Here is a 24,441-nt window from a genome sequence, read left to right as displayed (position 1 = left end):
AGGCAGGGTGGCTGTGTGGACCAATCAGCTGCTCAGGAAGGGGCCGCCCCTAACCAGGGCCTCAGCGATAGGTCAAGACTGCATTAAAAAAAAACTCGATTCTGGCCAGGCATGGTGGCTCATGCCTGTGTTCCCAACACTTTGGGAGGCCGAGGTGAGAGAATCACTTGAAGCCAGGAGTTGGAGACCAGCCTGGGCAACATAGTGAGACCCCATCTCTACCAAAAAAAAAAATTAGCCAGGCTTGGTGGTGCACACCTGTAGTCCCACCTACTCGGGAGGCTGAGGTGGGAGAATTGCTTGAGCCCAGGAGGTCGAGGCTGCAATGAGCTATGATCATGTCACTGCATTCCAGCCTGGGTGACAGAGCAAGACCCCGTCTCAAAAAATAAGATAAAAAATAAAAGAAACCCGATTCCATTTGGGTTCCGCTTTCTGCATCTCAAGATGATTCTTGGTTCTTATGAGGTGTCTGAGGTTCTCACTCATAGCAGATGCCACCCATGCCCAGCTCCATCTCCCGTCTGCCAGCCTCCAGGGGTGACGTGGCTGCAGCGGGGGTCACCTGCAGCAGGCAGACGTGGACACGCCAGCCAGCACGCCCATGTCAGGTGTGCAAGTCTCTGCACCAGTCTTCAGACACCAAGCAGATGACTGCAAAGAGCCTGTGCAAGCACCTGTAGCTCAGAAAGTGCCCCGTGCCCCACACGACCTCCACGGGGAAGCCAGAACCCCCCTCTCCCACAGGGCCAGTGCCAGAGGCCAGGCCCAGGGACAGTCTGGACAACTGTGCAGAGAGGAGGGGATGATGGGGCAGCAGTGACAGAAGAAGACAGACACCCCACCTGGGTGCACCCCAGAAGAACTCTCATGTGAACCAGAGTGTGACTGTGCAAGAGCTGGAAAGGGAGTTTGGAAGGCGTTGGACTGGAATCCATCTCTTAGGGAGGCACAGGGTCTGGTTCGGAGGGGCCGTCGGAGAGGAGGTGTCCCTGGAGGACTGGTGGGGAAGAAAGCGGGCTGTGAAGAAAGTGGTGAAGAAAGAGGACCGAGGGCCCCTCGGAAGATGTTACGGAAGGTCAGAGGGTGTCCCATCAGCCCTAACGGCTCCGTTCTTCCCAATTTCATCCCAATTCACGTGTCAGCTTTTTCGTTATCCCTCTACATTATTTTAAAAGTGTCTACTCGAGGGGTGACGATGACATCCTTAATTCACAGTGGACTTGGAGCGAGCACTGTGTCCTTTACTTAAAACATAAAGACCTTGTGACCCCACAGGTACGTCCTCCCCGCTCTGCCTCATGTCACAGACTTTGTGACTGCACAGGTGCGTCCTCCCCGCTCTCCCTCATGTCATAGACCCTGTGACCACACAGGTGCGTCCTCCCCACTCTGCCTCGTGTCACAGACCCTGTGACGGCACAGGTGCTTTCCCTCATGTCATTGCTGATGCGCAACACATCTACATATGCTGGAGACGCCGTGATGCAGCACTGCAGAGCTTGCCTGAAGCCGTCCTACATGTGATAAAGGAACGGAGAGGGTGTTTTCTCTTTACCTGCAGACCTTCCCCGGTGAGTGCTCTTTGGTCCTGAGTGTCCTGTTTCCATGCTGATCACGTCCCTCCAGCCTGAAGAATGGCTTTTATTAGGTTGGTGTGTGCTCCTGGGTCCTGTAGTGTATGTCAGCCCCATCCTGCAGCTGCTTCAGGGAAGCCCCCCTGCACGGGACAGCGTACCCCCAGATGGAGCACCACAGGCTGGCCACAGGCGGCCATTGGCACAGTGACCTCCACTTGGGCAAGCATCTTCCCGCCAAGCTTTGACCTCTGCGTGGTCTTCAGGGGTGGTGGTGTTCTATTCTAACAGGTGTGGGGGCCCCTTCCCTGGGAGTTCAGGGGGATGTGGCTCCAAGGTTCTCAAAAGCATCTACCTGGATACCCCAGTCCCCAGCCGCAGGGCCTCACTCCTCCCAGCTCGGGGTTCTAACTGGCGTAGGAGATGTGCTCAGGCTACAAATTTAGTCTTCTCCGAAATTCTGCCACTTCTTCAATTGGTTCCCGGTTTTCCACTCTGCCTACTTTCTGGCTGAAGGAGATAAGGGCCTATTTAAATGTTACTTTGGAGACTCGCTCCATTTAGGCTGCTATAACCAAATGCCATCAGCTGGGTGGCTTATAATAAATGGAAATGTGTTTCTCTTTCATGTTGATGACGTCCAACCCATTCCTTCTCCTTGAATGAGTCTTCCTTCTGGTGCTCTAGCTGAGAATTCTTTGCCTAACCCCAGGTCCTGACGGTCTCTCCTTTGTTTTCTTCTAAATATGTTGTAGACTTGTGTTACATGGAGACCTGTGGTCGCGCGGGAGCTGGCTTTGTGTGAGGCAGGCCTGTCGCTCATGTCAAGGACCATCGATCTGCCTGTGGACCAGCAGCTGTTCCAAACCCAGTGGGTGAAAAGATCGTCCTTTCTCCATAGAACTGAGCCACGGTTTCCATTAGTAAATGAGCCCTGTCCGTCTGGCTGTTTCTGAATGTTCTATCCTGTTCCATCGTGTGTATGTACAGCCCTTTCCAACACACATGCTCACACCCCCTATACACACACATGTGGAGAAAACGATTTCTTAGCAGCCCGTGTGGCTGCTGCCCGCATCCCCTTCCTGGCCTGCCAGCCTCCATCCGCACGTTTCCTCCCACAGAGCCTGCTGGGCTGTGGACAGACACTGCCTCTCAGGCCCCGCAGGTGTCCCTGAGTGTCCAGGCTCCTGCTGAGAAGGGGCCAGCCATGGAGGCTTATTCAGGGGCCGGATGGTCAAAGGGCCTGGAGGAACACCTTTTCCTCTCTGAGATCCAGTAGTGGGCGGGAATCCTGCCTGTCACTGGCAGAAGGTCAGCATGGTTAGGGAACACCAGAGCCTTTCTCTGTGGCCCCTGGGGGCTGGGACCTGCCCACTTGTCTCTGGCCTGAAAGGGCAGTGGCCCTGCCTCTCTCCACCCTGGGGACGGCAGGACACCCCCCAGCAGCCCTCCCTGCAGGGAATGACTGGGTTGGGCTGACACCTATGGTGCCACCACCCGGGGGAATTGGGAGTGGGCAGGGAAGGCGGTGCCTGGCCCTGGGAAACACAGGGTGCCATTGCTGGTTGTAGCTGGGAGAGGGTTCACTCACAGGGCATGGCTGCCGGCCTTCCAGTCTGGATAAGGGGGTGTAGGCTCACCCCTCCCTCTTCTCTGTGCTAAGTACCACCAGAAACCCTGAAAATACCACCAAGAGCAGTAAAAGGGGAATCCTAAAATGTGGATTAAGAGGAAGGCAAGCTGGTTTGGGACTTCAGGGTTAGATCCACACAGGGTATCTAATGTCCCACTCCCCACCAAAAGAAAAAGGCAGCCCAGGCCTGGTGTGTTTCCTCACCCCAACCCCAGCAAGAGAAGGGAGCACAGGCAGGCTTATTCCTCCCCTGGATCAACAGGAACCCCTCCAACTACAAGAGGCCAAGGGATCCGCTCTTCCTCCCACCAGGCCTGCGTCTCACCTCTGCACTGGGAAATACTGGGGCTGCCTGGCCTGGGGAAACCCCCCCATTCCCCCAGGCAGGCCCAGCAGGAGCAGGGCAAGTCCAGCAGCCGCAGACAGGCCAAGCAGACCCAAGCGGTACCACAGAGACGGTGAACACCGAGCTGCTCTTGGAACCACGGTCCACAGAAGAAACCAGGACCTGTGTGCTGAGGCTGAACAGGGAGGTTGCCTGCTAAATTCCAAGATTTAAATAAGGCCCAGAGTCTCTGGGCAGAAAAGGCAAAATGTTGAGGCAACAATTTTTAAAAAATCACCCATTAAACCAAGAACCAGAAAAAATCACAATCTGAATGAGTAAAGACGATAAAATGATGCCGACGAGATGAGTCAGGCATCAAAATTGTCTGACAGGGATATCAAAGCAGCCATCATAAAACTGTTTCCACATGCCTGTAGTCCCAGCTACTCGGGAGGCTGAGGCAGGAGAATCGCTTGAACCCGGGAGCAGAGGTTGCGGTGAGCTGAGATCGCACCACTGCACTCCAGCCTGGGCGACAAGAGCAAAACTCCGTCTCAAAAAACATTTCTGCAAGCAACTCCTAATGCACTTTATTTATTTATTTATTTATTTTTATTTACTTTTTGAGACAGAGTCTCACTCTGTCACCCAGGCTGGAGTGTAGTGGCGTGATCTTGGCTCACTGCAATCTCCGCCTCCCGAGTTCGAGCAATTCTCATGCCTCATCCTCCCGAGTAGCTGGGAGTACAGGTGTGTGCCACCACGCCTGGCTGAATTTTGTATTTCTTTGTCGAGACGGGGGTTTCACCATGTTGGCCAGGCTGGTCCCAAACTCTTGACCTCAAGTGATCTGCCCGCCTCAGCCTCCCAAAGTGCTGGGATTACAGGCGTCAGCCACCATGCCTGGCTTATTTATTTATTTTTGAGACAGCGTCTGGCTCTGCCTCCCAGGCTGGAGTGCAATGGTGTGACCTCGGCTCACCACAACCTCTGCCTCCTGGTCTCAAATCATCCTCTTGCCTCAGCCTCCTGAGTAGCTGGGAACATAGGCGCACGTCACCATGCCGGGCTAATTTTTGTATTTTTTGTAGAGACAGGGTTTCACCATGTTGCCCAGACTGGTCTCCAGCTCATGAGCTCAAGCAATTCACCTGCCTCGGCCTCCCACAGTGCTGGGATTATAGGTGTGAGCCACCCCACCCAGCCGACACACACACTTTAAATAAAAGAAAACACTAAAAATCTCAGCTTGATAGGTAAAAGGTTGAAAGTAAAAGGATGGAAAAAGATATACCGTGCAAACGTTAGTGAAAAGAAAGCAGCCATCTATCCAATACAATAGACTTCACAGCAAATAAAATTACTTCAAAGAGAAGCATCATGTAATGAAAGGGTTAACCTCCAAGAAGGCATAATAATCCTAAACGCGTATCCACCAAACACGCCAGAGCTTCAAGGCACGTGGGGCAAGATCTGACAGATGTGAAAGGAGAAGCTGATAAATGGGAGAGAATCCTAGGCAGGGACAGACTATCAGACATAAAACCAGCAAGGATGTGGTTGTGAGCCACGCCATCCACAGCAGGGCCCAGCCGATTTACAAAAAACACAACACCCAGCAGCAGAGGAACAGGTTTTCGCCCAGTGCTCACAGAACCGGCACCAAGGCCGTAAAACGCGCTCAACAATTTTAAAATAATTGAAAACATAGAGTGTGTTCTCTCACCACAACGGAATCAAATTAGAAATTGTCAACCAAAAATAAAATTCTAAGTCCCCCAGCCAACTGAATGGACTCCCCTCTCCGCCAAGGGATCCCAAAGAAACCTGAAAGGCTATCAGGCCATGATGGGTAACGGGGGTTGTGTGTGTCTCATTGTATCCTCCTCCTTTGGAGTTTAGGCACAGCTGACCAGCAACGACATTAAAACAGAGATTGTAGAATGACAGAACAGACTCTGTAGCAGTAAGATACCCAACTCCAGCCTCTCTCTGGGATAGCCGCACATGCTAGATAGCAGGCCCTGAAGGAAAACGAAGTCCTTTACCCCAAAATGCATTTTCTTTGACACACTTGAAATGGCCCTGCAAAGTTGTCTCTCGTTATCTTGCTGCTGTTTTTGTTCTGTTTCGTTTTTTGTTTTTTCTTTTCTAAGACGGTGTTTCACTCTTGTTGCCCAGGATGGAGTGCAATGGCGCGAGCTTGGCTCACTGCAACCTCTGCCTTCCTAGTTCAAAGATTCTCCTGCCTCAGCCTCCCGAGTAGCTGGGACTGCAAGCATGTGCCACCATGCCTGGCTAATTTTTTGTATTTTTAGTAGAGATGGGGTTTTGCCATGTGAGCCAGGCTGGTCTCAAACTCCTGGCCTCAAGTGGTCCACCTGCCTCAGCCTCCCAAAGTGCTGGGATTACAGGTATGAGCCACCACACCCAGCCTGCTGCTGTTGTTTTTGAAGGCTGCACATTTTAGTTAATACTTGCTGCAGTTCCAGATTCTGATTTTCTTTTCCTGAATATTTTCTTTTTCAAATCCCCTGGGCTGCCTCAGCAGAATCTGTCTGCCCTGCGGTGTGCAGCCCTGTGGATGCCTCATGCTGTGTTGCGTTGTGTTTTTAACCAGGCGTTGATGTTGAACTTGAACCCACGTATTTTCTGATTCTGTTGAGATGGTCAAACAGTTTTTCTTCTTTAACCTATTGTTGTAAGTTTCAGACGAGCGTGGGGGCTTCCGCCAGTAATCCCAGCACTTTGGGAGGCTGAAGTGGATGGATCTCCCGAGCCCTGGAGTTCAAGACCAGCCTGGGCAGCATGGGGAAACCCCATCTCTACCAAAAATATAAAAATTAGACGGGTATGGTGGCCAGCACCCATAGTCCGAGCTACCTGGGAGGCTAAGGTGGGAGGATTGCTTGAGTCTGGGAGGTTGAGGCTGCAGTAAACCGTGAGTGCAACACTGCACTCCAGCCTGGGCGACAGAGTGAGAACCTCCCTCAAAATAAAATAAATAAATTAAAATAATAAAATACCAAGCTCGTCGTGATGGATTATCCCCACTCACTGCCAGACATGGCTTCCTACGATTTTGAGTTTCTGCTCATAAGGAAGCAGGGCGTGTGGCTTCCTTCCTTGAACAGTTCTGTCTTGCTGCTGCATAAAGCTTACAATGATCTTGTAGGATAAATTAAGGAATAACTGCCCTGTCCTGTTCTCTGGAAGCATTTGCACAATATCGAATGACCTATTTCTTCAAATATGGCAGAACCCACCCCAAAAAAGTAACCTCTGGACTAATGTGAGAACATTTTGAATCACTGCCTTAATATTTTCAATTTTTATAAGATTACCTACACTTTCATTTTTTTTTTTTTCTGGAAATGTATTCATTTGGTCTCAATTTTAAAATTTATTCACATCAAGTTGTTGCTCAAAGTAATCTCTGTCTCTTCTATTTCTACTGTATCTGGGGTCATGTCATTTTTTTCCATTGGAAATAAAGGACCAATAAACTTGATGAGCCATTAGCAAGACCGACAAAAATAAAAAGGACACAAATCACCCATAGTCGGGCTGAAATTAGGGGCATCCCCAACAGTCCTGCTGTCATGGAAAGGATACTGAGGGGACACCACGAACACCTTGACAGTCGTAAACCTGACAGATTGTAAGACCCAGCGAACCCGCTCCCCGAAGAACACGTGTGAACCTGGACAAAAGTGCTCCCTGGCCCTGACGACACCCATCGCTTTCTCATCACTTCCCCTGCTACCTTGGGCTCTTGTTCTTTCTCCTGATTCTTTTCTTTTTTTTTTGAGACGGAGTCTCGCTCTGTCGCCCAGGCTGGAGTGCCGTGGCCGGATCTCAGCTCACTGCAAGCTCCGCCTCCCGGGTTTACGCCATTCTCCTGCCTCAGCCTCCGGAGTAGCTGGGACTACAGGTGCCCGCCACCTCGCCCGGCTAGTTTTTTTGTATTTTTAGTAGAGACGGGGTTTCACCGTGTTAGCCAGGATGGTCTCAATCTCCTGACCGACCTCGTGATCCGCCCGTCTCGGCCTCCCAAAGTGCTGGGATTACAGGCGTGAGCCACCGCGCCCAGCCTCTTTTCTTTTTTTAGACAGTGTTGAGCTCTGTGGCTTGGGCTGGCAGTGATGCAATCTCGGCTTACTGCAACCTCAACCTCCCCAGCTCAAGCCATCCTCCCACCTCAGCCTCTCAAGTAGCTGGGACTAGAGGTGCGCACCACCACACCTGGCTAATTTTTTTTATTTTTTCTATAGATGGGGTCTTGCTGTGTTGCCCAGGCTAGTCTCAAACTCCTGGGCTCAGGAAATCCTCCCGCCTTGGCCTCCCTAAGTGTTCTCATTCATTTGAGTTCTGGTGGCAGAGGTGGGCTGTGGGTGGAGAACCAGGCCCTGGCCTTTCCCCGCCAAGGCTCAGTCCCACTGACCCAAGGCTGCCTCCTCCTGCTTCCCTGCCCTGGGCTCCCTGCTCTGGCTGATTTAGCTTCAGGGATTTTTCTTTTCTGCCCCTGTAGGAAGTGGGGGAGGGTGCCCTGGGAGATTTCCAGCAGTTCCGGTGAGCTCAGTGACACTTCCGCTGTGTTTTTTAATCGAAACACCAGACTGCCAAGAGAGCCCCTTTGTTTTTAAGGTGCTCCTCTCCTTCCAAAAGTGCTGGCTAATTGGCTTGCTGTGGGGCTGGGAGGCGCCCCCTCCTCCTGCAAAGATCTGTCTGAATGTGGAGCTCGTTTGATCCCAGGCCAAGCTCTCCCCACCCTGGCCTCACAATGTCACCTGCCCCAGAGGCCTCCCCCAAAGACGGTGGGATGGCATCGCCTTTGATCTGGTAAAGGGGTGTCCACGTTGTTGAGTCTTGGGATGGCTGGACGCCAGCACCTGCTAAGGACTCTCAGAACACCCCTTCTCTGACTTCTGGGTGCCCCACGTCCCCTCTCCTGCCGGGAGTCACTCCCTTCTTCTAGGGTGGCACCCTGTGTCAGACCCAAGGCCAGACCCCTTCTGCCTCCTCCTTGGCCTCTGGAGGCCGATCCTCCTGTTTCACTGATGGCTCTGCGTCCACGCCCTGACTCTCAGGTGGATGTCCTGAGCATTTCCTTGCTTGGACAGTAGCTTCCTAGGCCTCCAGGGGCTGTGTAAGAGGCGTCCCGAGGGCCTGCACCTGCCTGCGGTGCTTTAGCACTGTTGCTTGCAAATGCTGATGAAGAAACCTCTTCAGGGCAGCTGGTGCCCCTTTGTGGCTGCCCCGGCCTTGGCTGTTCTTGAGAGACCTGCAGGTGGCAAGCCATGCTCTCGTGGTGCACCTTGCCAGCTTCATAACGAATGTCCCTGAAGAACAACACTGAGCCACTCACAAAGGCGCTATTTCCTGTCACGGGTGCTCAGCTAAACTGGACCCACGCCACGAGGCATTTGCCCTTCGTCCTCACGCACTCACCGTGCCTGCCTCTGTGACATCTGCCTGGTGGAATCGGCCCGTGGATGCAGCGCCTGCCTACATGGTGTGCCCATCACGGCACGGGAGACGCATAAATGCCAGGTTATGACAGTGCTAAAAGGAAGAGCATGACGTAGGAGAGGGGACAAAACGAACAGGAGGTGACATTCCACATGGACAAGCTCGGGCTCCCACGGAGCGAGGAGCACACCAGGATGATATCTGTTGGAAGAACATTCTAGATCAAGGCAGCAGGCTGGCCTGCGCCAGCGTGTTTGCGGAGGAGCAGGGCCACAGTGGCGGCAGTGGAGGAAGCGAGGGATGAGATCCCTCAGGGATTCCAGTATCCACCTCCCAAGGCGGGAGCTCAGGGCAGAATGGCCAGGGGAAGGCCTCGCAGCGGGGACAGGGGAGCATGTGCGCCAGAGAGGGGCTGGCTGTGTTTCCAATTGTGGTGAAATAGGCATGACGTCAATTCACCATCTTAATCATTTTTAGGTGCACTGTTCAGTGACATTAAGCACATTCACATTATTGTGCAACCATCACTACCCGACATTTCCAGAACTTTCCATCGTCCCAAGCTGAACTCTGTCTCCACAGAACACTCAGTCCCTGTCCCCCTCCTCAGCCCGGCACCCACCTTATTTCCTGTCTCTGTGGACCTGCCGACCCCGGGGACTGCCTGTGAGTGGAACCACGGGACGTGTCCTTTGGTGCCTGGCTCATTTCACTCTGCGTAATGTCCTCCAGGCTCATGCATGTTGCATCGAGGATCAGAATGTCCTTGTTGAGGCTGAGTAGTATTCCACTGTCTGTCTGGATGGACTGCAGACTGTGGCCACTGTTCATCCACAGGCACATGCGGTGGCTTCTGCCCCTCGGTGGTGGTGGATGCTGCTGCTGGGAACACGGGTGTGCAAATACGCCGTGAAGACCCCACCTTCAGTTCTTTTGCCTGTAAACCTAGGAGTGGAGCTGCTGGATCCTCCGTAATTTTGTTTAATTTTTGGAGGAACTGCCATACTTTCTTCCACAGCCGCAGTATTTTGGCTTTTAAGAGACGCTGTGTTTGGTGCCGCATTTGGAGATATCTTGGCACGTTCTGTTCTACCTGCTAGGATAATGACATTGGTGATGACGGTGATGACCGAGCCCCTCTGGGGACAGGAGACCCCCAAATGTGCATGCTCCAGGCCCCAGCCGGACTAGCGAAGCTCAAACTCGCACTCACAAGTCCTTGCTACCCACCCTGTTGCTGGTGCCACTGTAGGAGAGGGGTCCCGGGGAACACAGGGCCAGGATGGAATGGTGCTGAAGAAGCAGTGTTGCCCGTTGCAGCCGCATCAAAGCCCCTTGACCCTTCCTGGCTCTAGGATTTCATCCTAAGAAAAGCAGTCTCAGCCGGGCATGGTGGCTCACACCTGTAATCCCAGCACTTTGGGAGGCTGGGGTGGTCAGATCACCTGAGGTCAGGAGTTTGAGACCAGCCTGGTCAACATGGTGAAAGCCCATCTGTACTAAAACTACAAAAATTAGCCGGGCGTGGTGACGGGCACCTATAATCCCAGCTACTTGGGAGGCTGAGGCAGGAGAATCGCTTGAACCCAGGAGACAGTGGCTGCAATGAGCCAAGATCACTCCACTGCACTATAGCCTGGGTGACACAGCAAGACCCTGTCTCAAGAAAAAAAAGAAAGGAAAAAAGAAAAGAAAAGAAAAAAGAAAAGAGAAAAGAAAAGTAAAGAAGTCTCCTGCTTTTACAAGGACAGGCCAGCTCCCAGTCTAGTCCTGGTGAGAGAGATGTGGACTCAGTACTGGGTGGGCCAGGCCTCGGACTGAGGGGCTGGGGTCTCTTCCCAGGTCCTACTCCTGGGTCAGCAATCAGGTTAAGTTGTCTCCTCCTGGCCTCAGTCTTCCGCTGGGCAGGGCCAACTGCTTGAGGCCAGTGGTTGCTTTTCTTCCTTTTTAAATGGTTTTCTGTGGAACACTGTTCCTGGAAATGATGATGAAGTGTGCCCTGAGAAGCAAGCTTTGTTCCAGTGTTCCCTGGAACAGGCCAGAGCCTCTGAGAACCTGCAGGAAGGACCCCCCAGGCCTGGCAGGACGGAGTACATCCAGAGTTTATGAGAACATAGGACATTTTGTTTCTTCCTGGCTGACCTCCCTTCACTCAGCCTGCCCCTGCTCTAAAAGCCAAGCCCTGCCTGTCTCATAACAGCCAGATCACCATGTCACCTGTCTAAGATGTCTGTGCCAGGGTCCTGGGGCCACCTAACAAGGTACCACCCACCGTGCAGCTCCTAACCACAGGCATTGACCACCTCCCAGCTCTAGAGTCCAGAAGCCCAAGATCAAGGCGTGGGCAGGGCCATGGTCCCACCAGGATGTAGGGGAGGGTCCCTCCTCATCCCTTCTGCTGGCTCCGTGTTCCTTGGCTGGGGAACCCAGACCCCAATCCCTGCCTCTGTCTTCACACGGTCTCTTCCTTGTGTGTGTCTCTGTGTGTGTCTGTCTGTCTGTGTGTATCTGTCTGTGTGTGCCTGTGTGTCTATCTGTGTGTGTGTCACTCTGTCCAACTGTGTCTGTGTGTGTCTGTGTCTGTGTGTGTGTCTGTATATGTGTGTCAGTGTGTGTGTCTCTGTGTCTGTGTGTCTGTCTCTATGTGTGTGTCTGTGTGTGTCTGTATATGTGTGTCAGTGTGTGTGTCTCTGTGTGTGTGCATCTGTGTGTGTGTCTCTGTGTCTGTGTGTGTATCTGTGTGTGTGTGTCTCTGTATCTGTGTATGTGCCTATCTCTGTGTGGGTGTTTCTGTGTCTGTGTGTGTCTGTCTCTGTGTGTGTATGTGTGTGTGTATGTCTGTATGTGTGTGTGTCTGTGTGTATGTGTGTGTCTGTGTGTGTGTGTCTCTGTGTCTGTGTGTGTATCTGTGTGTGTGTGTCTCTGTGTGTGCCTATCTCTGTGTGTGTGTCTGTGTGTGTATCTGTGTGTGTGTGTCTCTGTGTGTGCCTGTCTCTGTGTGTGTCTCTGTGTGTGTGTCTGTGTGTGTGTCTCTGGGTCTGTGTGTGTCTGTCTGTGGGTGTCTGTGTGTGTGTGTCTCTGTGTATGTGCCTATCTCTGTGTGTGTGTCTGTGTGTGTGTCTCTGGGTCTGTGTGTGTGTCTGTCTGTGTGTGTATCTGTGTGTGTGTGTCTCTGTGTATGTGCCTATCTCTGTGTGTGTGTCTCTGTGTCTGTGTGTCTATGGGTGTCTGTGTGTGTGTCTCTGTGTGTGCCTATCTCTGTGTGTGTCTCTCTGTGTGTGTCTCTGGGTCTGTGTGTGTGTCTGTGGGTGTCTGTGTGTGTGTGTGTCTCTGGGTCTGTGTGTGTGTCTGTGGGTCTCTGTGTGTGTGTGTCTCTGGGTCTGTGTGTGTGTCTCTGTGTGTGTCTCTGGGTCTGTGTGTGTGTCTGTGGGTGTGTGTGTGTGTGTGTCTCTGGGTCTGTGTGTGTGTCTGTGGGTGTGTGTGTGTGTGTGTGTCTCTGGGTCTGTGTGTGTGTCTGTGGGTGTCTGTGTGTGTGTGTGTCTCTGGGTCTGTGTGTGTGTCTGTGGATCTCTGTGTGTGTGTGTGTCTCTGGGTCTGTGTGTGTGTCTCTGTGTGTGTCTCTGGGTCTGTGTGTGTGTCTGTGGGTGTGTGTGTGTGTGTGTCTCTGGGTCTGTGTGTGTGTCTGTGGGTGTCTGTGTGTGTGTGTGTCTCTGGGTCTGTGTGTGTGTCTCTGTGTGTGTCTCTGGGTCTGTGTGTGTGTCTGTGGGTGTCTGTGTGTGTGTGTGTCTCTGGGTCTGTGTGTGTGTCTGTGTGTGTGTGTGTCTCTGGGTCTGTGTGTGTGTCTGTGTGTGTGTGTGTGTCTCTGGGTCTGTGTGTGTGTCTGTGTGTGGTGTGTGTCTCTGGGTCTGTGTGTGTGTCTGTTGTGTGTGTGTCTCTGGGTCTGTGTGTGTGTCTGTGTGTGTGTGTGTCTCTGGGTCTGTGTGTGTGTCTGTGTGTGTGTGTGTCTCTGGGTCTGTGTGTGTGTCTGTGTGTGTGTGTGTCTCTGGGTCTGTGTGTGTGTCTGTGTGTGTGTGTGTCTCTGGGTCTGTGTGTGTGTCTGTGGATCTGTGTGTGTGTGTGTGTCTCTGGGTCTGTGTGTGTCTGTGGATCTCTGTGTGTGTGTGTGTGTCTCTGGGTCTGTGTGTGTGTGTCTCTGTGTGTGTCTCTGGGTCTGTGTGTGTGTCTGTGTGTGTGTGTGTCTCTGGGTCTGTGTGTGTGTCTCTGGGTCTGTGTGTGTGTCTGTGTGTGTGTGTGTCTCTGGGTCTGTGTGTGTGTCTGTGGATCTCTGTGTGTGTGTGTGTCTCTGGGTCTGTGTGTGTGTCTGTGTGTGTGTGTGTCTCTGGGTCTGTGTGTGTGTCTGTGTGTGTGTGTGTGTCTCTGCGTCTGTGTGTGTGTCTGTGGATCTCTGTGTGTGTGTGTGTCTCTGGGTCTGTGTGTGTGTCTGTGTGTGTGTGTGTCTCTGGGTCTGTGTGTGTGTCTGTGTGTGTGTGTGTCTCTGGGTCTGTGTGTGTGTCTGTGGATCTGTGTGTGTGTGTGTCTCTGGGTCTGTGTGTGTGTCTGTGTGTGTGTGTGTGTGTGTGTGTGTCTCTGGGTCTGTGTGTGTGTCTGTGGATCTGTGTGTGTGTGTGTGTCTCTGGGTCTGTGTGTGTGTCTGTGGATCTCTGTGTGTGTGTGTGTCTCTGGGTCTGTGTGTGTGTCTGTGTGTGTGTGTGTGTGTGTGTCTCTGGGTCTGTGTGTGTGTCTGTGGATCTGTGTGTTGTGTGTGTCTCTGTTCTGTGTGTGTGTCTGTGGATCTCTGTGTGTGTGTGTGTCCTGGGTCTGTGTGTGTGTGTGTGGTCTGTTGGTGTGTGTGTCTCTGGGTCTGTGTGTGTGTGTTGTGGTCTGTGTGGTGTGTGTGTCTCTGGGTCTGTGTGTGTGTCTGTGGATCTGTTGTGTGTGTGTCTCTGGGTCTGTGTGTGTGTCTCTGGGTCTGTGTGTGTGTCTGTGTGGTGTGTGTGTGTGTCTGTGGATCTGTGTGTGTGTGTGTCTGTGGATCTGTTGTGTGTGTTGTGTGTGTGTGTGTCTCTGGGTCTGTGTGGTGTTGTCTGTGGTGTGTGTGTGGTTCTGTGTGATCGTGTGTGTGTGTGTGTGTGTGTGTGTCTGTGTGTGTGTGTGTGTGTGTCTGTGTGTGTGTGTGTGTGTGTGTGTGTGTGTGTGTGTCCTCTCCTCTTCTTACAGGGACACCATCTGTGTTGGAGGTAGGGCCCACCCCATTCCAGGACGACCTCGTCTTACTCAATGACCTGCAAAGACCCCACTTCCAAATAAGGTCACATTCTGAGGTTCTGGGTGGACTGGGATTTTCAGGCCACATGATTCAACCCTGTTCATCGCCATTTCCTCACCTGTAAGATGGGAAAACTAGGAAGACTGAACTTAGAGGATTGTTGCAAGAATTCAGCGAGCTGGCACGGGTGAGGCATGGTGGCAGAAGCCGGGACATGGATTTTGTGAAAGCCTCATCCAGGTCTGGTCTTCCTTAGGGAGTGTCAAATAATTTTATTTCCCTTCCCACTTCCAGCCCTCTTTGCTTCAGCTTCCCACAAACTGTAGGAACAGGAATTGCGATCCACAGGCAAGTGCCTCCCTGCGTGGGGTGGCCAGGGTCCTGGGCGGCACCTGCCCCAGGAAGAGCAGAGGTCATAGGTCACGTCCCTCTAGAGGCAGCTCTGTGCACAGCTGCCCGCAGCAGGACCACAGCTCAGGAGGTTGCCTGGGCGAGGACTGGGGCCACCTGAGTCGCCTCCTTCTCTTGCTGCCCTTGGAAGGAGGAGTCTTGGGGCCAGCCTTGGACCTGTAGGCTGTCCTGCAGAGTGATAATAAATGGGGTCCTTTGGAAATAAACCGGAGGATAGCTGGCAAGCAAAAGCTCATCTAGGAGACCCCCTCACCTCGATCCCAGATGCTGAAAATGGCACACAGATAGGCAAGGCCCCAAGCGCAGGTTGCAGGCCACCTGGAAAGACCATACGACCCTGGGAGGGGGACAGGGCAGATCCTCCACGTCTCCCCACTACTGGAGAGGAGGTTGCTTCCCTCATAGGACACATGGGAGGTGGCTGCCTGCCCTGTCCTTGTTTCCAACCCCCACCCTGATCTCAGCCCTCCCCAGAGATGAATAAGTCCATTGTTTGGAATGGAAAGCTCCAGGCATTGCGTCCGCTGCACACAGGTACACATACACACGGGCACACACACACATGGGCACACACACAGGTACACACGTACACAGGTACACACGTACACAGGCACAGACATACAGGTACACAGATGGGCACACACACGCAGGTACACATGTACACAGGCACACACATACAGGTACACACACACGGGCACATACACATGGGCACACACAGGTACACACGGGCACACACAGGTACACACATGCACACGAGCACACACAGAGGTACACACACATGTGCATCGGCATGCACACGAGCATACACACATGCACACAGGCACACACACAGGTACACACATGCACATGGGCACACATGGGCACATGCACACACAGGCACATACACACAGACACACCCCTGCACACAGACACACACACCTGCACACAGGCACACACACCTGCACACAAGCACACACAACTGCACACACACACACAGGGGCACATGCACACAGGCAAACACGGGCACATGCACACACAGGCATATGCACACAGATACACACACTTGCACACAAACACACCTGCACATGGGCATACACACAGGCACAGGCACACAGACACACACACCTGCACACGGGCACACACACACGTGTGTGCACACACAGGCACATGTGCACACACACACTCCCCTGTGGGTGTTGGTTTGCACACGTGGAATCCTGAAAGACACGTTATTCTGCAACTTGCATCATGCCCCTCAAACTTAACGGGGACATATCCTCCGGCAGCCTGCACTCCTGCGTTGCTGATGGCCCCAGCTGCGCCATTGAGTGGGACAGAAACACATTGGTAGACTTGAAATTCCAATGCTGCAGACATGACCCACCACGCGCATCCACACGGAGCGCACTTGGGTGTGCTGTGCACACGGCCCCTGCCATGTTCCCTACCCCAGGGCTGAAGCTACAGGCCGGACCATTGGGCACCCTAGTTTGGATCATCACCACCGCTGTGGTCACCGTTGCTGTTTTTGCTTGGCTTGTACTTCACAACGAAGACTAGAGGCCAAGAGCACCGCACACCGGGGTCCTCAGTGTTTCCCCTGAACCTGACTCCACCCGGGGCCCGTCCTAGCTGGAGGGCACTGAGCAGGGGGAAGGAGACGCCGTCCCTACAAGGCCATGCCGAGGATGCTGGAGGAGCTGCTCTCCGAGCCAGGAGAGGAAAACAGAAACACGAGGGAGATTGGGAAAAAGCAAAGACTTTCAAGGAGGCTTTGCCCAGCCGGGCCTGGCCGGCGGCACCTGGCGTTGGGGGGCACCTGTGGGAAGAGCCCCGACTGGGGAGTATGAATGGGCGCAGACTTGTGGCCCCTTTGTGGAGCAGACGGCTGTTCACTAGCAGGATGTCCATAGCATCCTGGGGCAGCCATGGGGCTCTCGGGCCCTCTGCCTGCCCCACTGGCCCTACCACTGCCCCCAGGCACAGCTGTCCTCAGTGCTGGCCTCTGATCCACCATTTTCCAAGAACCCCGACCCAGGAGGTGCTCCTGCCACTGGCTGCCAGCCTGGACCCGACCCAGGCCCCTCCCACCTGAGGCCCTGCCAGGAACTGCCTGGCCCGGACACAGAGGAGGTTCCCGGGTGGACATAGGGAAGAGCCTTTCATTGTCCCAGTGGAGGAAGCTGCCCACAGGCCAAGGATGAGTCATGGGTTCGAGGAATCGCATGGCGAGGCTGTGAGCAGGGCTTTTGTCTGTCCTCCTCCTACATAAGGCCCCCCGAGCCCACACTGCCTCAGCATCCCTCTCGCTCCAGACCTCAGAGCCAACCACAGCCGCAGCCATGCAGTGCCTCCTGCTCACCCTGGGCGTGGCCCTGATCTGTGGTGTCCAGGCCATCGACAGCCCCCAGGCCATGCAGGACGTGGAGCTCCCAAAGGTTTGAGGCTGGGGGAGTGGGCGCTTTACTGTGGGAGGTCTGGGGCAGGTGGGGGCTGTGGGAAGCCGGGAAGCCCAGGATCTAGAAGGCCGAGGAGGGTCGACAGAGGAGGCTGTGATGTTAGGGCCCCTGTGAGCTTCCCGGGGCTGGCCTCCCACAGGTTGCAGCCCAAACAACAGAGCTGATTCTCACAGTCCTGGAGGCTGGAAGTTCGAGATCAAAATGTCGGCAGGACTGGCTCTCCTCCAGGCTCCTCTCCTTGCCTTGTAGACGCCGTCTTCCCACTGTGTCCTCACAGGGCCGTCCCTGCGGATGTCCCCGTCCTAATCTCCTCCTCTGAGGACCCCTATCGGACTGGGTCAGGGCCACCCTAATGGCCTCAGTTTAACTTCATCACTTCCTAAACTATTCTAGCTCACATTTGGATGTGCTGCGGTCAGGACTTCAATATATGAATCGTGGGGGCACAATTCAGCTCCTAGCAGGGCCTCTCTGTCCCCCAACCTCCCTCCAGCCCCAACCACATGGCTCCCCAGGATCTAAATATTCCCCTGACTCAAGGAGATGGGCTCAGCCAGGTGCTTTTTCGGGCTCAAATGAGTTCCACTGGAACATTTCTGGGGCAGCAGAGTTGGGTCCACGGCGGTGTGAGGCCCTCTCTGGCATCTGTCCCACGGAGCAACCTGATGAGTCCAATCCAACTCCTGCAGTGGCCTGAGGGAGCTGGGGACAGGTGGGACTCAGCCTCACCTGCACGGGGCACAGTGAGAGCCATGGTGGCCTGGGGACCCCCGTGCAGCTCGAGGCCCCTTCAGTTGGCAGGGACTTGGCACTCCATGGCCATGGCAGCCAGTGACTTCTCCCTCCTGGAGACCAAGGAGGCCCCTCTGAGGATGTACATCAGCTCGCTGCAGCCCACCCCCGAGGGCAACCTGGAGATTGCCCTGCGCAGATGGTAGGTTCCTCGTCATTGGGGCTGTGGCTGGCGGGGCTCACTCTTCTGCAGCCGGGGTCCAGGACTGCGAGGGGTGGGCAGAGCCAGGGCCGGCCCCAGGCGTTTTCTGATGGTCCAGGGGCTTCACTGTGGACCCTCCACGGTGCCAAGTGGGGTGGGGAATGAAGCTCAGGAGGTTGTCTGTCCCTTCAGAGCCCCTGCCCGGGGACTCTGGGCCAACGACTGACCACACTTCGCAGCCCGGGTCAGTCTGCGGAGAAGGCCGGTGTGGAGGCCAGGCTGGGCTGCTGTGGTCTGTGGTCTCCTGGGACCAGGCGGTTCCTGTGAGGATTGCCTGCCCCCAGAGTCACGGCTGGGGGAGATGAGGACCTGAACCCCATGATTGCTGCATGAACCCCGGGACCACTGCTACCCACGGTCATGGCCCCTGACCTCGGGGTCCCAGGGCACTCACTGGCTCCCTCTGACCTCTTCTGCCTGGTCCCGGGCTACACGTTAGGGGTTTCCCGAGAGCAGTGTTTGTCCTGGTGACCAGCACTAGTGGCCTGGAAGCCCCTCTCTCCTCAGTCCTCGGAGTCTGGCCCCTGCCCCCCTCTCCAGGGCTGCAGATTGGCCACCATAGCGTTTGTGCACACAGGTCACAGAAACGAAGCCCTTTCAGAGAGAGCAACCAATGTGTTGAGGAGAAGATCATTGCAGAGAAAACCGAGAACCCCATCGAGTTCAAGATCAAATGTAAGTGCTGGCCACAGCCCAGGCAGCTCTGGGGACACTGGCCAGGTTCCCAAGGGGTGGGACAGTGGAGCCTGGCCTCTGGCCTGGCTGTGCTAAGGCAAGCGCAGGTCACGATGGTGACGGCAACTGCAGGGAGCAGTACCGCCTCTGGGTCCCCTCTGAGCTGGTCTAACTCCCTGCAGTGACACTGGGTCGCTTGGGCTCAGCTCAGGCAGCAGCGGTGACCCCCTTAGCCAGCAGCCTGTCCCCACTCTCCCTGCACCCTCCGCATGGCTCCCAACTGCACTCGGCCAGCCGTCTGCGTCTGCTGAGAGTCAGGGCCCCTGTGACCACCGGATTGGAGGCTGCATCTCCTTGGTTCTGTATTCGTTCATCGCTAATTCGAGATGCCAGAGAGCCATGAGGGCTCTTTCTCACCAGGCCTCCCCTCCCCAACCTGATGCAGGGAGTCCCCCGGGAGCCACATCCTGCCTTCCGGTACCCCCACTCTCCCCTCCATGTGACTTCCCCCACGGCTGCACACCGCAACCACTGAGGCACTTGAAAGGACTCCTGGGCCAGGGCGCCCGCCCAGGGTCTCCAGCATCCTCTGCTTGCAGCTGGGCAGAGACACTGGCATTTTCCATATAAGCCACCCTGGTGACACAGCTCTGCCCTGGTGGTGCCACTGGACTAAGTCGGTGGAGTCCACCTCACTGGGCCCCGATCCGAGGGTCTCCGCTTCCCCGCCGCCCTGACATGTGGTGGTGACTCTCAGGACTCACCTTTGCTGCCACAGCTGGGTGTCGGTCTCACCCCCATCAGAGTAGAGACCCCGTTTCTTAGCCTCACTGGGCCACTGTGTTGACGGTGGCTCGCCCAGGTGGTCATCTGGGTGTGATGATGAGGGAGGGAATCCCGAGCCAGGGGACGGTGTGCATCTCCGTGGAGGGTCACAGTTAACAGCCAGGCCTCTCCCAGCCCCGTTTGCCTCTTAGTGTTACTTGTGAGCTGTGCTGGGAGCTCTCTGATGGGAAAGTCACACCATGCTGGGGTCTAGGGGGACAGTGGCCCCAAAGGAAGTCCCCAAGGGGGGCCCGCTGTGGGGTAGCTCTGCACAGCCTGGAGTGTAGTGGGAGAGAAATGGGAGGGAGACGCTGGGCATCAGGGCGGACGCATCCCTCATGGGAAGTCCAGCTGGACCATAGGAGACCGACCAGCACTCCCCTTCCCGCTGCAGCAAAGTGCCCAGAATTCATTTCCGCTCCTCTCTTGTTCTCTTTCTAGATCTGGATGAGAACAGGATCTACCTGTTCAACATCGACAGCAGCAAATATTTGTTCCTCTGCCTGGAGAGCACCCCCAAGAGGAACCTGGCCTGCCAGTACCTGGGTGCGCGCCTGGGCCCCCAGGGTTCCCGTGGGAAAAGGACACAGAATGAGACGCTCAGATCGGTCCTTGAGTGAATGGAAGGCGGGCCCGTGAGGGAGGCGTTGGCTCGGCCCTCCCCCAGCCTGCCTTCCCAAGGAGCCCAGGAGCCCCATGGAAGAGGGAGGAGGGGGAGGGGGGTCCTAGTGTTGCGTCAGAAACAAGGGAAGTGTTGCACACAGGGACTTAAGGGACAGACACAGACCCCGAGGACAGCAGAGGCCACTGTGGACGCTGGGAAGGAGGTGTCCCTGCAGGTCAGCTGCAAGGGCAGGTGACTTTGACCATCTCTGTGTGGTCGACAGGTGGCTATAAATCCAACAGCCTTCCTGAATGGAGATTTTCAATTATTTTGTCAAATAAGAAGCCAGATACTAAAATGTCTTTCAAACAATCATGTTTGGAAAATGAATATAAGGTGACATTTTCCACGTCACACCCGCAGTGCTGTTGGGAGTTCCCAGGGCCACTAAATGGACCATTGGCTTTGGGCTGTAGAGACGCCCCTGCTCTACAAATCACCTGTCCTGGGCTGTGGGAGGGCAGCCTGACACGGCGGGGAAGGCGGACACTGTGCTCTCCTCCCGTGACCCTGTAGACACCATCCTGAGCTCTGCGGGCCCCAGCGCTGCCTAGCGTAGATGAGGAGCGGGCCCAGCCAAGGAGCGGGGCTTGGGGACAGGGAGCCTGCAGGCCTGGTGGCCAAACCCTGGAGACCAGTCTGAGAACCTGCTCTAGACCAAACTCTGCCCAACCTCAGAGCACCAGGGCCTCCTTCCCTGCCCTCGCTCCCCAGGCAGGGCCCTTGGAGCTCCCAGGGCCCAGGACTGAGCCAACATCCCCCACAGCCAGGACCCTGGAGGCGGACGACAAGGTCATGGTGGAATTCATCAACTTTCTCAAGACTCTGCCTGTGCACATGCAGATCTTCCTGGACATGACCCAGGCAGAAGGTGAGCTGCCCCCAGGACAGCCCCAGCCTTGGCTGGAGGAGAAGCCGCCACTGTCCCAACCTCTGTAGGACTCAGGGCAGCACCTGTCACTCCTCACTGGCCCCTCCCACGTTCTCCCCAGGGCTTCCCCGGGGGTGCAGAGGCACCCTGAGGTGGGGTCCCGTCTCCCTCCCGTCATCCCCCAACCTCTGGCCCTGGGGCTGCTGCGTCCTCAGCTAAGTCTCCCCTCCCACTGAGGCCCCCACTGCCCCCTCTCCTCCCACAGAACAGTGCCGCGTCTAGATAAGCTCCTGCTCGGTCCTGCCTCCTGGGTAATGTACCAGCCCCGCCCATAGCCTGAGGTCACCTCTCTGGGTCCCTGGAACAGACCCCACTGAGTCCATTCCCCACGGCTGACCCTGAGTGATGGGCTGGAGTCCTGGGGCCTCTGGAAAAGCCCAGCTGGCCACATGCCCGCGTCTCTGGGGTTGGCCACTCCAGATGCCATTTCCTGTGTCCTGGGCACAGGATGAGACCCTCTCCTTCAGGGTGGGGGTGAGTGGCGGGGGCGCTCGGGGAGGGCAGGCCTGGGATCACAAGACCCTCCAGCCTGAGGCTGGGGGTGAGGTGGGGCTCCCCTCACACAAGCAGGGGTCCTACACCCCTAGCCTGGGAGGGGATGCCCCCTGCCCTGCAGGGTTCTAGAGTCACAGCGGAGCCCCTTTGTGCCCATCAGGTCCCGGAGCCTCGGCCCCTGTGCGGACAGAGACGATGTTGCCTTCCTGGGAGGGACGAGGAGGCTGATGACCAAGGCACATTTCCTGGGACCCTGGGACCTCCTGGGCCTCAGCCTGGGGTCTCCTGTCCTAAGTTGTCCCTCTTTGAGCAATAAATAACCTCATCCCCTGACTCTGTGCTGGCTGGCATGTGGGGATGCAGCTGAGAGCAGGTTGGGGGCTGGGGGACTTGGGGACTGGCAGACTCAGAGGCTGGGGGACTCAGGGACTGGGGGACTTGGGGGCTGGGGGACTCAGAGCTGGGGGACTTGAGGCTGGGGGACTCAGGGACTGGGGGACTCGGGGGCTGGGAGACTCAGAGGCTGGGGGTCTCAGGGGCTGGGGGACTTGGGGGCTGGGGGACTCAGGGGCTGGGAGACTCAGAGGCTGGGGGTCTCAGGGGCTGGGGGACGTGGAGGCTGAGGGACTCAGGGGCTGGGGGACTCAGAGCTGGGGGACTTGGAGGCTGGGGGACTCGGGGGCTGGGGGGCTGAGGGAACTGAGTTCATGGCTTCTGTATTGTAGGCCCCATCATATTTGGGGATCAACACACTATAGGGGGCTTTAAAATTTTCAGGAACTAGATAAGAGTGCTGCTGAGATGGCCAGAGCTTGTCATTCATGTTGGAAGTCCAGGTCACACAAAGGACAAAATATGAAAAATCACAGACCCATTCACCAAATACATATTCCTATGAAAACTTAAATGAGTTATTTACAAATCACATTGTGCACTATTTAAAAAACACAAACCGCATGACCTCCAGGGCATCTCTCAGGAGCATAAGGGAAGTTGCTACCAGGAAGAGCTTTGCTATCAACCTTCAACCTAAACACCATTGATCTTTTCTGGGCTAATGTGAAATAAAGAGATTTACCCTGGACTGAGGAACTGAACAAAAGAGGTGAGACATGGGAGAGAAACTTGTTTTTCATTATAAAATATTTTGAACATCACAAAAGGAAGAAGAATATGCAACAACAGAAATAGATTTGCTAATAATAATAACATGCATAACTTTAAATTTTCAAAATATAGATGTTTCTGATAAAACATCAATTACCAATATTGGCTCCAAAAGTAGAGGAAAACTTAGAAAGACCAATCATTGTAGAAAAAACCAGAATACTTCCAGATCTTCTGTCTATGGATGAGAATAAAAAACCTTTATGTGATAGTTCCTGGCTCATACAATCCATTCCAGGGCATAGAAAAAGATGGGAAGTTGCTTACTGCCCTGATAACAAAACTGAATAAGGAAGATACAGGAAAAGGAAAGCTGTCAGCTTTCAGAATCAAGACACAAATATTTGAATACCTTATTAGCAGATTGAATCTAAGAAATGTATTTAATACATCATGATTTAGCCCAAAAAGCAAAGGATGTTTAAATATTAGAAAATGTATCCATAAAAGCTGGGTGTGGTGGCTCACACCTGTAATCCCAGCACTTTGGGAGGCCAAGACAGGCAGATTGCCTGAGGGCAGGAGTTCAAGACCAGCCTGACCAACACAGTGAAACCCCATCTCTACTAAAATTACAAAAATTAGCTGGGCGTGGTGGCAGGCACCTATAATCCCAGCTACTCGGGAGGCTGAGGCGGGGGAATCGCTTGAACCCGGGAGGTGGACATTGCAGTGATCCATGATCATGTCACTGCACTCCAGCCTAGGTGACAGCATGAGAGTCTATCTCAAATGTATCAATAAAATTAACTAACTTAAGACTAAGGGAGAAGTGCCATATAAGAATCTTTAATTAATTTTTAAAAAGTTTTCAAAAAATATAATATTCCATTCATGAAGGAGATCTTGCACATCAAGAGTGTCATTCAACATTAAATAGCATATGCTGTGCTTATAAGTAACCCTGAAACCCTGAAATGAATGAACCAATCACTGAACGCACCAAAGAGTTCTTTCTTACTTATACAAAATTTCCTTTGTGGCTCAGCAGGAGAGTCAACTCCTCATGGTCACTCAACAATCCAAGTGATCAAATAGCCACTACCCATGGTGTTGCTGGCCACCATGCCAGAGGGAAACCATAGGGATCAGGGGCTTCAAACTGTCCATTCAGTGCCCTATCCTGAAAGGGACACCTATTACCTCCCTAGAAGGGGGCTGAAAGTTCAATCCTACCTAGGTTTCCTACCAAAGAATAGAAGGGAACGTCCCTAAACTGATGATTAAAAAAAAAAAAACCACCAAACTACAACTAGTGCTTTATGTAAACATTCAGTTAGCCTGAGTGCTTTCCCCCTAAGATTGAGAATAAGGCAAGGTTATCCTTTCTCATTGCTCTTATTCAACACATACTGAAAGCTCCAGTGCGATAAGATAATTAAAAGAAACAAAAAGCATAAACATTGGAAAGGAAACATGTAGTATAACAAAGAAAAAGAGAGAAGACACAAATCACTAATACCAGCAATGAATGAGGAGACATCACTACTGACTCTATAGACATCAAAATGATAATAAGAGAA

General features: G+C 54.1%; 1 protein-coding gene and 1 long non-coding RNA gene across 2 annotated transcripts; both read left to right on the top strand.

Annotated features, from left to right (window-relative positions):
- The first annotated feature begins 2,158 nt into the window (after nucleotides 1-2,158).
- Nucleotides 2,159-24,418, top strand: LOC117099428. The gene is made up of 3 exons (XR_004443809.1): nucleotides 2,159-2,169; nucleotides 4,659-4,662; nucleotides 24,341-24,418. It is a non-coding gene; the product is annotated as an uncharacterized LOC117099428 (long non-coding RNA).
- Nucleotides 16,882-22,077, top strand: PAEP (progestagen associated endometrial protein). Its single transcript, XM_033238785.1, has 7 exons — nucleotides 16,882-17,146; nucleotides 17,962-18,101; nucleotides 18,739-18,836; nucleotides 20,103-20,207; nucleotides 21,092-21,196; nucleotides 21,462-21,507; nucleotides 21,912-22,077. The coding sequence occupies exons 1-6, from the start codon at nucleotides 17,051-17,053 to the stop codon at nucleotides 21,476-21,478; spliced, it is 561 nt and encodes a 186-aa protein (XP_033094676.1). The 5' UTR covers nucleotides 16,882-17,050; the 3' UTR covers nucleotides 21,479-21,507; nucleotides 21,912-22,077.
- Nucleotides 24,419-24,441: the final 23 nt, after the last annotated feature.

Source organism: Trachypithecus francoisi, unplaced genomic scaffold (genome assembly GCF_009764315.1).
Source record: "Trachypithecus francoisi isolate TF-2019V2 unplaced genomic scaffold, Tfra_2.0 Lachesis_group16, whole genome shotgun sequence".
In the NCBI taxonomy this organism is placed as follows: Eukaryota; Metazoa; Chordata; class Mammalia; order Primates; family Cercopithecidae; genus Trachypithecus; species Trachypithecus francoisi.
This window is presented reverse-complemented; position numbering and strand designations above follow the sequence as displayed.